We start from the raw sequence: 12272 nt of genomic DNA, 5'->3' as shown, positions 1-12272 counted from the left end.
TGTCCCGTGGCCCCCACTTCCTGCTTCCTCTCTTAGAGTTCAGTGTTCCCTTAAAGTGTCCACAGCACTCAGCGTCCCTGTTGTGGCTTTCAGTGTATTTTCACAAATGCCCTCTCACTTGTTCCCTTCAAGACAGAGAGGACAGCTGATATGTTCCTTATTTAAGGAAAGAGTTAACTAAAGCTCTGAGTGCTGTAACCGTGCAGCTGGGGTAGGAGGGGGCGTGGGTCTCATTCTTGGCCTTGGATGCTGTGCTCTGTCCTGGTTCTATGTGAGTTTCTACCTTGCTGCCCGTCTCATGCCTCTCTTCTGCTCTTGACCATGCCATCGTGTTGACCTTCTCCCTCCAAGGAACTTTGTTAAAGCATGTGTCGTTTTCAGCTTCAGAGAGAGAACGCATGCACCGCTCCTATCCAGTAGACCAACGGAATATTCTTCCCATCAGCTTTTTGATTTTTCACTTCATACACATTTTCCCCCTGTATGTAAGGCCATTACGTCCAAGAACTGTGCACATTTATAAGGCAGTATGTTAAAATCCTAGAAGCAAAGGTGTGAGCAGGTAGAAGAGGAGGGAGAGCAGGGGAAAGACCCAGCCTGCTGTATACCCAGGACATGTAGACGCTGACGTGCATATTAAGCCAAAGGCACCAAGGGTAATGAAGTGTTGATGGTGCCAAGCTCATGCCTCATCTCACAACTCCCAGTAGAACCCTGTGCTTCTGGTACTGCCCTTGTCATTTGCTTTGTGTATTTGACCACACCAAGACTGAGAGGCGAAGCTTGCCCCAGGTCATACACCTACTGGTGGTGGAATGAAGCTTCAGTGACGGTCTACTGACCCGGCCCCCGCCCCAGGCTTCACAGTTCTTTTGGGGGGCCTGGGGGCGGGGAGGGACTTGGTGAGAGTCACAGCTTTTCATCTCAACCCTAGGGCCAGCAGTGTCCTATGCAGAGCCTTCTAGAAAACGACTTCTCTTGATAACGTTGTCTCAGGTGCTAATGATAGTAGAAGAGAAATGATTTCTCTGACACTGTTTCTTTGATCCCTGAATGGAATCTATTTCATACTAATTTGGAACCGTGAGAGAAAGCAATGTTAAGGACTAGAAGAAACTTGTAATATGTCAGGTTAGAAATCCATATTTTATTTAGCTTCCCCCACCCCCCAAGCTCTTTTATTGGGTGGGGGGGGACTCAAGTAAGTGCCAAATCTGTTGATTCTGCTTCACAAAAGTTTAGTACTGAAAGCTTCCTTACAGTTTAAAATTTTTACATTTCACATTCCAGAGTTCACTGGGGAAGTGCTAATAATGGGTAATGTCTCCTCTGTGTATGCCAGCAGTATTTTCTAAAGGTTATAAACAGGCCAGGAAGCATTTGCTATTGAAATTGGGCCCACAGTGATCTCCCCGACCCCCTGCGCCCCCAGTCGATCAACTTGTTCCAAATTACTTGGATGTCGAATTTTAGAAGAAAGGAGCCATAGAAAGTATTTTTATGAATCACTGTTGGCCTATAGGCAAGTCTTGCCTTATAGTGTTTCCAACTGAAGGGATTCCTGGTTCCTAAAGAAGAGAAGTATGGAGGAGAAAGTGTGTCTGAAGTGAGCGGAGGTGGGATTGTTTCTCAGAACTGGGTTCTTGATCCTCATTCACTCCATTCTCGCTGCGACACTCCTGGGCTCTGTCAGGGCCCTGAGCCGCTAACTCCCTAGGAGGGAAAATTCCGTATATTATGTTAGAACCTGTGGAATTTCATGTACATTTAGAAATAAGATGAAAACATAAAGGAGCTATTCTGTCATGTTTTTACTAAATTCTTGACTCAATCATGACTGCAGATAACCTTCTAGAAGGGCCTAGTGAATGCTATGGCAGCTATTCTCAGCCTGTGAGCCAAGGACGGTGGCCAAGGTGACCTCTGAGGCTCGTAGAATATTTTGATCCCTCGGTCCCTCCCCGAGGCCACTGAGCTGGACTTTCTAGACGTGGGACCTGGAAATCTGCTTTTATCATAAACTTTCCAGGTGATTCTACATAGAGCAAGTACAAGAACTGGTCCTCTAATGAATCTGATCTCCTCGTCTTTGTTTATATGTCACTGCCCCTTCCGACTCATCCCAGCTTCTCCTGGGAATTACTGCTCCCATCCCTCCGCTTAGAAAGCCCTTTATTTGATGGTGTCTTTTTTTTTAAATTTTTTATTTTTTTTATTAACATATAATGTATTATTAGCCCTAGGGGTACAGGTCTGTGAACATGATGTCTTTTTATAGTATTATTACTTGCAGCATGTCAGTCTCCCTCCTTGGGGTGGGGGTGAGGACCTGTCCCCCCTCATCTTGTGTCCCCTGCACCTGGCACCGTGTCCAGTACCTGGTGAAGCCGAATGAAGGAATAAGCCAGGTTCGTGGCTGGGCGAGTTCTTAGTTGACTTGTGGTAGCAGCAAAGCCAGCACTGGAGCCCCAGGTCCTCTCCTGACCATCCTTTGGCTCACAAAGATGAATTTTTTTTTTAAGACTTTTAAAATTTTTATTTATTTGACAGACAGAGATCACAAGTAGGCAGAGAAGCAGGCAGAGAGAGAAGAGGAAGCAGGCTCCCTGCTGAGCAGAGAGCCCAATATGGGGCTCGATCCCAGGACCTTGAGATCATGACCTGAGCCGAAGGCAGAGGCTTTAACCCACTGAGCCACCCAGGCGGCCCACAAAGATGAATTTAATTGCACACGTATTTGTCAATCTGTTTACTAGTTTGATTTTTTTTTTTTTTTAACTTCTCTGGGTTATGTTTGCTTGACACACCACAGCTCTGTTCTTCTGATAGTGTTGCATCCAACAAAACACAGAAAGCATTTTAAGAAGTCTGAAAAGGGGGGCGCCTGGGTGGCTCAGTGGGTTAAAGCCTCTGCCTTCGGCTCAGGTCCTGATCCCAGGGTCCTGGGATCAAGCCCCGCATCGGGCTCTCTACTCAGTGGGGAGCCTGCTTCCTCCTCTCTCTCTCTCTCTGCCTGCCTCTCCGCCTACTTGTGATCTCTCTCTCTGTGTCAAATAAAAATCTTAAAAAAAAAAAAAAAAAGAAGTCTGAAAAGGTGCACACATCTATGGTCAATGCTCATTCACATAGCCTGGCCTGTATCTTAACGTTCCAACGTTCCAGGCTCTGCCATTTATCATCAAGGCCACACGTACTGAGGCTTAGATCTCAAGAAGACAATCAAGAAGCATGATTCATAACACTTTATAGTCTGTAGATACCTGTTTTTTATTCTTACCAATGGCTGCCTTTTTTTTCCCCTCCCTGGAAAGAGAGAGCAGATAGGGGAATGGCCATGTCTTAGACTCCAGGTAGGCGGTCCCAATGCTAAGGGCTCATGCTGTCGATCTGTTTGTCCACACTCTGATGGTGAGGTCTCCATAGCGCTGTTTCCTAGACAAAGAACTGAGGTCACAGAGCAGATGAGAGCAGAGGCAGGATTTGAATCCGATCTTTGCAGCAGAACTTCTGAAGCTCACGCACGTGGAGGTGATGATCACAGCTTCCATCAGAGTCACTAGGGAATGTTCTTTTGCTTTCCTCTCTGCCTGGTTCACAGCAGGTTCACCCTCCACGCTTGCTTCCCAGGTTACATTCTGATACTGCTTCTTAGAACCTTTCTCATCCCCTTGGACCACATCCTCAAGACTATGGTGGTGACGTTGTCCACTCCAGTGTTCTCTTTCTTCCAGTAGAATGACAATGCATCGTTTTCCTATGATTGAAGAATTGCTTTCTGAGATCCCAGGAGAGAAATAAGGATGAAGAAAAGTCAAGGTTATACAATTGGATTCCCTTAGTGGGTCCACCGTCACACAGATTCACTGTGAGGTCATGAAAGGCACCATGCTGAAAGGTCATGAAGGGTCATGATAGGCACCATGCTCCAGGAGCTAGGTCAGTCCCCAGGGACACCACCGCCTCTGAGTTGCTAAGGCTTCAAGGCTTTCCTAGAACTCAGTGTGATCATTTTGGTCAGGAGGAGGGGTGCTTTACCCGGTCAAGGTCCAGAAAAGCACCAGGAGACTATGTCCCCACCTCTAACTCTGGCTCAAGAACATTCCATGGTGCAAAGATTTAGCTGCGTTGCCTCAGAGATTATCAGTTGGAAACTTACTGCTCATGGTACACAGTCTCTGTTCTTCCTTGACCAGCTTTGTCCCTGTCCGACATCCTTGTCCTTCCAGAGGCACAGTGCCCACCCGCCTTTCCCTCTGTCACTGTCTTTCTCTTTTTCTCATCTCTTCATTCATCTCTCACTCCCGCCATGCAGACTTTCTGTAGAACCAAACAGTGTCTTTGGGGTGTCTTTAAAAAAAAGATTAGCTAAAATGTTGTATTCTCTCTTCTTTAAAAAAAATTAGATGTATAGAATGTGTGGTTCTTAAAACTCAAGATTGTTTTTGTCTTTTGTTGCCCTTAATTTAAAAAAAGAAAAGAAAAATTATGGTCACTTCTATAGGGGAGAAAATTTCGAAAAATGAGTGCTTGTAGATATAGGAGGAGAAAGGGTCTTTTGTCCTAATCATAACATAGGTTCTGTTAGTCCTTACTTGAGTTTTGTACTAAGGAGTTTCTTTAAGAGCCCCCATGTTATTTTAGCTTTTGAAAAATTGGCGTATACAACCTTTATTTTATTTAAATCTGTAAGAGGTGATTGTTGGAAGTTTGCCAGCTGACTCATGTCTCCGTAGCATAAGAGCTGGATTCATAGAATTTTAGAATTATAATCAACTTTTACATTACAGGGACCCAACATCCAAAGAGTAAATACATTTAAAAAAAATTTTTAAACCATACATGCATACAGAGAACTATTTTAATTAAATGCTGAAGGCTTTTCTGAATACTTGTTTTGAAAAATACTCTTTCTGTCCCCACACACTGTCTGTTGAGGATAATTTGATTTCAGATTCCTCTTGTCAAACATGCACTCTTCTTTTTTTTTTTTTTAATTTCTCTTCAAGAACATAAATTACCTGGAGTCTTACTAATTCACCACCTGGTAACCTTTTTCAACATTCAGCTTCAATGAAAAAATAAATACTGCTAACATGTAAACCGTGATGATGATTTGGGATCAAATAGGCTTATTGTCCTATAAAAAGAAAGAAAGAAAGAAAGAAAGAAATTCTAGCTTAAAATTCTTGCGATTTCAGGTCCTTATCATGAGACCCCCTACAAGGAGGATTCTAAATCTTTCTTGGGGGGTGCCTGGGTGGCTCAGTGGGTTAAGCCGCTGCCTTTGGCTCAGGTCATGATCCCAGGTCCTGGGTTCGAGCCCCACATCGGGCTTTCTGCTCAGCAGGGAGCCTGCTTCCTCCTCTCTCTCTGCCTGCCTCTCTGCCTACTTGTGATTTCTCTCTGTCAAATAAATAAAATCTTTAAAAAAAAAAAAAATAAAAAAATAAATCTTTCTTGGTCACCCGTCCCTCTGGAAACAGAAGACTGGGAGATCTTCTCCCCAGGAAAACGCACATGTGCAAAACCCCATCCCGATTTCAGGGGGCTCACAGGTCTCCTGGGCTTATAAGTTAAGACCCTCCTGTGTGATGAATTTTCTCCTCAGTGAAAACTGAACACCACTTTGGGGGATGGAGTAGGGATAGAGGTGACGGGCTAGGCAGCTTTCCTACTCCTTTTGCTCAATAAAAGAGATTATTTCTTAAAAAGTAGATACAGTGGTGTAAGTTCCACTTTATTTCAAAAAACTGCAGTTCAGGTGTTTAGTCGAAAAAAGAAAGTGATAGTGACGCCCGCTGGGCGGTGGTAACAGTGACACGGGGCTCCGCGTTCCTCGCGTCCCGCCCAGTTAAACGATCACATCTTTCAACACTTGGCACATTTAAACTTCGCTGCCCTATTCTGAGTGGGTTTCAAAATTACAGTAATGTCATGAGCAGGAATCATGGATCACTATTGCCGTCTCATTCTCAAAGCGCTTTAGCTGAAAAGCGACTTGAGCAAGGTCTCCGTTGGTGATTTATTAGCCAAGAAAAGAGGTGATTGGCCTGACACATCAGTGGAATGCATTCATAACGATGTCCCTGGGTTTTGTTCGCTTCATTTATTTCCCCAAAGGTTACATGAAAAATATTTGGATATTCACTCACTGTGGTAGAAAGGGAAAACAAAAAAAAAACCAAAACAAAAAAAAAAAACACCCCAACCACATTGCCTGTTGTCTGAGGGCAATAGAGAGGTTGTTGAGATGCAAAGATCTATTCCGAGCTGTCTCCCAACAAGGCAAGGCTCCGCACTTTGTTCTGGGATTCTATTGACAGAATCATTCGTGATCAAGCACCAATTTGTGCAGAAGCTTGCGTGTAACAAGGAAGCAGAGCTTCTTACTAATTGGAAGAATTTACATTCGACTGTGGCGAGCTGTTTGGGGTCAGTTAAATCTCAGCAGATGCTGACGTCAGGCTGTGCTCCTTACCGGCTCTCCTGCCCTGTCCTTGGCCTTTTTTCTTTTATGTGAAAATAATGTGAGCCCCCGGTTTTTATGCCCTTGACCGGGGACATTCCCCAGTGTTCAGATCCTCCCAGGGACAGTTACCATCCCCGATTCCACCCCCATCTCCAGAAGATGGTTCTGTTGGGTTACCAGGAGAGGAAAAGGTTCCCGCGGTATTAGGTCCACGAAGCATTTAATCCCAGAAAGCATACTGTGGGCTTAAGGCCACGTTTAGAAGATCTAACACTGACCACTAGCAATGGTCAGTCATTTCCGTGGTAAGTAACGTGAGCGCCATCACTCTCCTCCCCGCCCTAGGCCTCAGGTGATAATCTAGATCTAGAGTGAGCTAACCAGTTGCTGATAGAGTGAATTTGTTCCCTAACCTGTCCTGTGGATATCAATGCTAACAACAGTGTCTTGTGTTTTTTTTTTCCTTTTTTTTCTTTACTTTTTTTTCTTTTAAATCAATGTGCTTTTTCCTATGTGAATAATTACATGTCTAGAAACAGCCATGGAGTGATTTTGCTGTTCTGAATGGGGGAAAGATTAATAGTGACATTTGGAAGGCAAGTATATTGTCAGATTCTAGATCATTCGATATTTTGTCCTTTCTGCATGGCTGTGGCTGTATCTTTTTCTTCCTCATGAATATCATCCCTTCTGCAGGGACGCAGTGATGGGGCTTGCTAGGAGGGACGCCCAGCTCACACACATGTTGCCTTTATTTATTTATTTATTTATTTATTTATTTATTTTTATGTGTCCCGTTGCGAATGACTTCAAGCTGACTGCCCCAGGTTCCCTGTCTTGTAAGAACCTGGGGCTTGCACCGAGCCAGCATCCAGCAGCCCTTGCATGCCCTTTATCTGCCTAAGCTCACACCTACTCTCTGCCTCTTGCCCAGAGAACTTTTCTCCCCTTTGATATTTGATGCCCCCGTCGGGAGCCCTTCCCCCTTTTCTCCATTAACAGGGGATCTGTTTTCCCCCTAGGATTTGCACGCGGCCACAGTTAACCCGGACCCCAGTTTAAAAGAGTTTGAAGGAGCAACACTCCGCTATGCATCTTTGAAACTCAGGTAGGGCGTGCAAAGGACCCCGCCATCGTGGCTGGCTGCGTGCGGCTGGAGTTTCCGGTAGAATTCTCAGTCCGGCTTTCTGTTCTTCTTTCCAGACATGCCCCCCATGCTGAGGAGGATGATTCTTGCAGCATCAATAGCGACCCAGAAGCCAAGGTTTGTAAGAAACGTGTTTTTAGTGGCCAGGTTATGTTCTTGCATTGAAGTAATGACTTTGGAAATGGTTCGGTTTTCATAAACTGTCAACCCAGAGCCACGGATGAAGCAATGAGTCCTCGATCCTCTCTCATTCCTAAGCTCCCCAACACTTGAAATACATCCCTAGGGCAAGTGAGGTTTGGGAGGATTTCCATGATCATCAAGACTGTGCCCGTATCACACTACGCCAGTGATAAGTGATCACTTTGCACCATGTAATAAGTTAGAAATTATTGTTCAAGAGAGTGGGCTTCGGAAGCCTTGCAGAGCCCTGGGAGGGGCGGTCGCAGGTGGTTCAAGGTTCCTCAGGCCCACCTGTTCCAGAACAGCCTCACATTCGCACCCTCTCTCTCCTAAACCCAGGCCTGATTTACGATGGAAAATGAGAGTGCACTTTTCCTTCTGGACTCCTGGCGGGGGGCCAGCAAGGCCAGCACGGGTGTGTGGCCAGTGTCCTTGCACAGGGTCCCGGGCCTGGGCTTTCATGCGGTGTGGTCGCCATCTTGAAATTCTAAATTCTCTCATCTTTGGATTCCTGTTTTTGTTAAGTGACGTCCAATGGGGCGATGCACCAGGGACTTGGAGCCTTGGTTTGGGAACAGTCCTGCCACCTTCCTACCTCCCTGAGAGGTCCTTGACTGCTTGTTCCCCTTCTCCTCAGCCCCTCAGGCCCTGCCACACAGCCTCATCGCTGCCTCCACCCAGCAATCGCTACCTCCTTCCACCCCAGTAAGGGCCTCACTGGGAGCACGGGGTGAGTTGGCTCTGGGCACAAGTGCTCCCATGACATCTTGAAAAGGGCAAAGTGGTGGCCTACCCAGCCCAGGCTGATAGCACAGCAGTGTGTTCCCCATGGGGAGGGGGGCAGTTCGGTGGGGGTGAGGCCCTGCCCGGGACCCCCAGTCCGGGTACTTGGTGTGTTCTGGCACAGAAGTTGGGGTATACTGGAGGGTCACCTATCTGCTGTGTCTCGGGGTAGGGGAGATGGGTCCATGGGGAAAAGGGGGATATCTGACTCAGTTTCCCCATTCCTGGCCAGGGTGCAGATGCATCAGTCCAGCAACTCGCGGCATGGAGAACCCAGAAGGTGTTGGTTTGTGGGGTGAGCACTTGTGAGGGTCTGCACTTACCCTGCAGGTGTCCCATGCCCAAGAGAGCATGACTTTAAATACCAAGGAAAACCCACCATAATGAGTGAAGAGAGAGAAAGCGGGAAAGGCAGCAGTTTCGTTTCAGCCCTTTTTCTGGCATTTTCCCCCCTGCCTTTGAACAGGGGCTCTGCATTTTCGTTCTGCGTATTACATTTCCATTTGCAAATTATGTAGCCGGTCCTCAATATTTTTTCTCATTCCTAAAGCAGATCTGTGTCTGTGAATAAAACAGCCAGTAAGCTCCCTTAGTAGTAGTTCAGTGGGGAAACACTGTGCAGTTTCAAAACCTTGACTCCTTGGTTGGAAACAGCCATGCCGCCATCGGGGCTGTGAGAATCCGGGCTCGCAGTGGAACCCCAGCCGCTCCTAGTCTGCTCGCTCAGCTACAGGCTCAGCACAGCCTCATACGATGAAGGCCACCCCTGAGCCAGGGGCGTTCTGAGCAGGTCCTTGGGCTGCCGCTAACATACTGGCCTTTAAAGGCAAGTTTTAAGGCAGGTAGCAGATGCAGTAGAATAGGAAGGCGGGCTGGGAATCACTTGGTTTGTGCCCAGGTGTTTTACAAGGGTTATCAGCAGAGGCTGGAGGCGGAGGGGAGAAGGGTGGGGAGTGAGGGGGGTCTTGACACTGACAAGTGGGCGGGGAGGGCCAGGCAGGAGGGGAGGTGGAATTGGTACCAGGAACAGGAGACGTGGTTGAAATATGACCCAAGTTGTATGTCCTCTTTTTACCTCCCAGTGGTCCTGTTCACAGAATTCTCTTTCTGCCCCTTGCTAGTGCCCACGTGTCTGTTCCAACACTTATTATGAATTTGTTCGTGTTGGTAAGGAGGTTCAGTGTTGCCATAAGTTACTGGAGCTGGACCGAGTTCTAAATAAAAAAGTACATGTATTATATTATTTATCTTATATCCTACCCTGTTTTAGGTAAGATCTTTGAAAACTTATAAGAACAAATGCGTTGGTTTTTTTTTTTTTTTAAAGGCACAGAAAATGTAAAGGAGTGATCAGTGCATCTGTCTCTACTGGGACAATAGGCAAAAGTCAGAAAAGATCAGATTAGTGGGGCACCTGGGTGGCTCAGCGGGTTACGTGGCTGCCTTCAGCTCAGGTCATGATCCCAGGGTCCCGGGATCAAGTCCCACATCACGCTTCTTGCTCAGAGGGGGAGCCCGTCGCTTCCCCTGCTTGTGCATGCTCTGTCTCTTTCTCTGACAAACAGTTGAAATCTTTCAGAAAATGTAAAAAAAAAAAGAAAAGAAAAGAAAAGAAAGAAAGAAAAAGAAAAGATTGGACTAGGGAGAAGCCTCTGCCCAGTTACGGAAATTGATCTGCAGATTCGTTTTTGTGCCTGTGGGTGATTATTTACACTGAGGATTCTTAGGGCGACGAGCACAAATCCCTAGGACAACTCAGAATCCTTAAAAGATGTTGGCAAACTACACATGCTTCTCACCAACCCTGCCCACCCTGGATTCTGAAGGTCCCCATGCTGTCCTTATCATCGTTAAAGACGCCAGCACAGTGGGAAGGCAGAGGGTCTTGGGACCCTACGTTATATGAATCCCACAGTCTGTGAGGCAGAAGCCTCCTGGTCCTGATGGCATGTAACCGTTTTCCTAGCGCTCCTTTATAAAGTCACCGTAATAATGAATATTTATTGTTAACCCTTTGCCAGGCATTGGCCTTAAAACTATTTCTGCTGGCTCTCATCCTTACAAAAATTCAGTGGCCTATCATTATCTCGGTGTTGTAGATGAGGAAACCGAGTCATAGAAGGTTAAACAGCTAGTCAGTAAATAGCACCAGGATCTGAATCCAGGCCATGTAGCTACAGAGGCTATGCTCACTAGACTTGGAGGAAAGAAATTCCTTACACATTGCCAATTTGAAAGTTGCTAAGAGAATAGATCTTTTTAAAAATTCTTTATCACAAGAAGAAAAAAAATTTGTGACTGTGTATGGTGATGGATGTTAACTAGACTTACTCTGGTGATCATTTTGCAATATGCAAATATTGAATCATGGTGTCATACACTTGAAACTAATATAATGTTACATGTCAATTATACCTCAATTAAAAGAAAAAGGAAAATTCTCACTTGGAGCTTTACTTAGAGGCAACCACCAAATGATGTGTCTTTAATAATATTGAATTATACAGAGATAAATGGAAATTTGGGTTTCGCCGGTCGATTTTTCATAGCATTACTCATTGAAAGCAAAGGACACACAGCCAAGCCAAACTCCTTTCAAGCGAATTGATGGAAAGTTACGACAGCGTGTCCTCGCTTGCTGGTCTCACTTGAGGCTGTGATGAACTAGACTCCAAAAGTGGAAGGGATGGGCTTCAGGGCTTTTTAACCCCTCCCTTAGTTGTACAGTTTCAACAGGGCTTATGGTCAAGGTTGGGCCTAGAAGGAGGAAGCCAAGGGGGCTGGCGTGGAGATAACACAGCATTGCTGGTGATCGGCAGATCTACACGCTTCATTCGCCATGGACACAGCAGGATTGATGTTCCCTTGAGGAGTCTGGGCCTCTATGATGGATGCAAGGTCACACTTGGAAATGGGCACGGGAAGCCTTACGGGGAAGGCCAAGCTGTTCTCTCCGAACTACAACTAATTTAAAATCTGGTGGCCCTAAACGAAATTATTCTCTACCAATTTTGAAAAAGTGAATGAGTTTGGTGCTGACTTCACTGAAGTCACTTTGGAGGAGTCCCCCCACAACACAGACATACACTCTGTTCTTTGCCACCTGTCCCCTTCATGCCTGTTTAAGGTTACCTAGGGCACCTGAGAAGGGAGAAGTGGCAAAGACCTAGATTTTCTAGATGTTGAAGTTCTTTTGTAGAAGTCGTTATTGCTTTAGATAACCCTGCGCATGCGTTCAACCAGCCAAAAACTAGAAAACGGAGTGCCCCCCCCAGATAAGCAGAAAGAATCCTTTCTTTAGGGAAAAAAAATAATTTCATGTGCCACGGAATTAAAAATATAGTCCCTAAGGACGGATTACTAAAAAGTTATTCTAGAAAACGTCTTTCTTCCTAAGTGAAATTTACATGCTAAAAAAAAATCAAAATCATTTTCAGGCTATCAGGATGTGGATGTTGCAAACCCTCTCCAGCCACTGTGAGTCTGGGCACCTTGACAAGCAAGTTGTTCAGTGGAACCTCTGAATAACAATGGCAACATAAAATGACCACACCACCGCCCACACACATACGCACACAAGCACCGCCCAACCTCATCTCAAAGAGCAAAGTATTTTTAAAACTCTGGAAATGTTTTTTGAGCCTACCTAATTTTTTGTCCAATAATTATTATTTTAGTTGATGGTAATGG

General features: G+C 45.7%; 1 protein-coding gene across 13 annotated transcripts in view; it reads left to right on the top strand.

The window, feature by feature from the left end:
- Positions 1-12272, top strand: part of APBB2 (amyloid beta precursor protein binding family B member 2) — a 370851-nt gene that overhangs the window by 257632 nt on the left and 100947 nt on the right. For 10 of the 13 annotated variants that reach the window (XM_047719169.1, XM_047719175.1, XM_047719167.1 and 7 more), the window contains 3 exons: positions 7003-7065; positions 7492-7577; positions 7673-7733. In XM_047719169.1, the coding sequence (XP_047575125.1) occupies positions 7003-7065; positions 7492-7577; positions 7673-7733 (210 nt within the window). The remainder of the gene's footprint in view (positions 1-7002; positions 7066-7491; positions 7578-7672; positions 7734-12272) is intronic. The other 3 variants (XM_047719174.1, XM_047719173.1, XM_047719172.1) reach the window with 1 other exon arrangement.

The sequence above is a fragment of the Lutra lutra genome, chromosome 2, assembly GCF_902655055.1.
Source record: "Lutra lutra chromosome 2, mLutLut1.2, whole genome shotgun sequence".
Taxonomy (NCBI): Eukaryota; Metazoa; Chordata; class Mammalia; order Carnivora; family Mustelidae; genus Lutra; species Lutra lutra.
The sequence above is the reverse complement of the archived record's forward strand: the minus strand, read 5'-3'. Positions and strand labels throughout refer to the sequence as shown.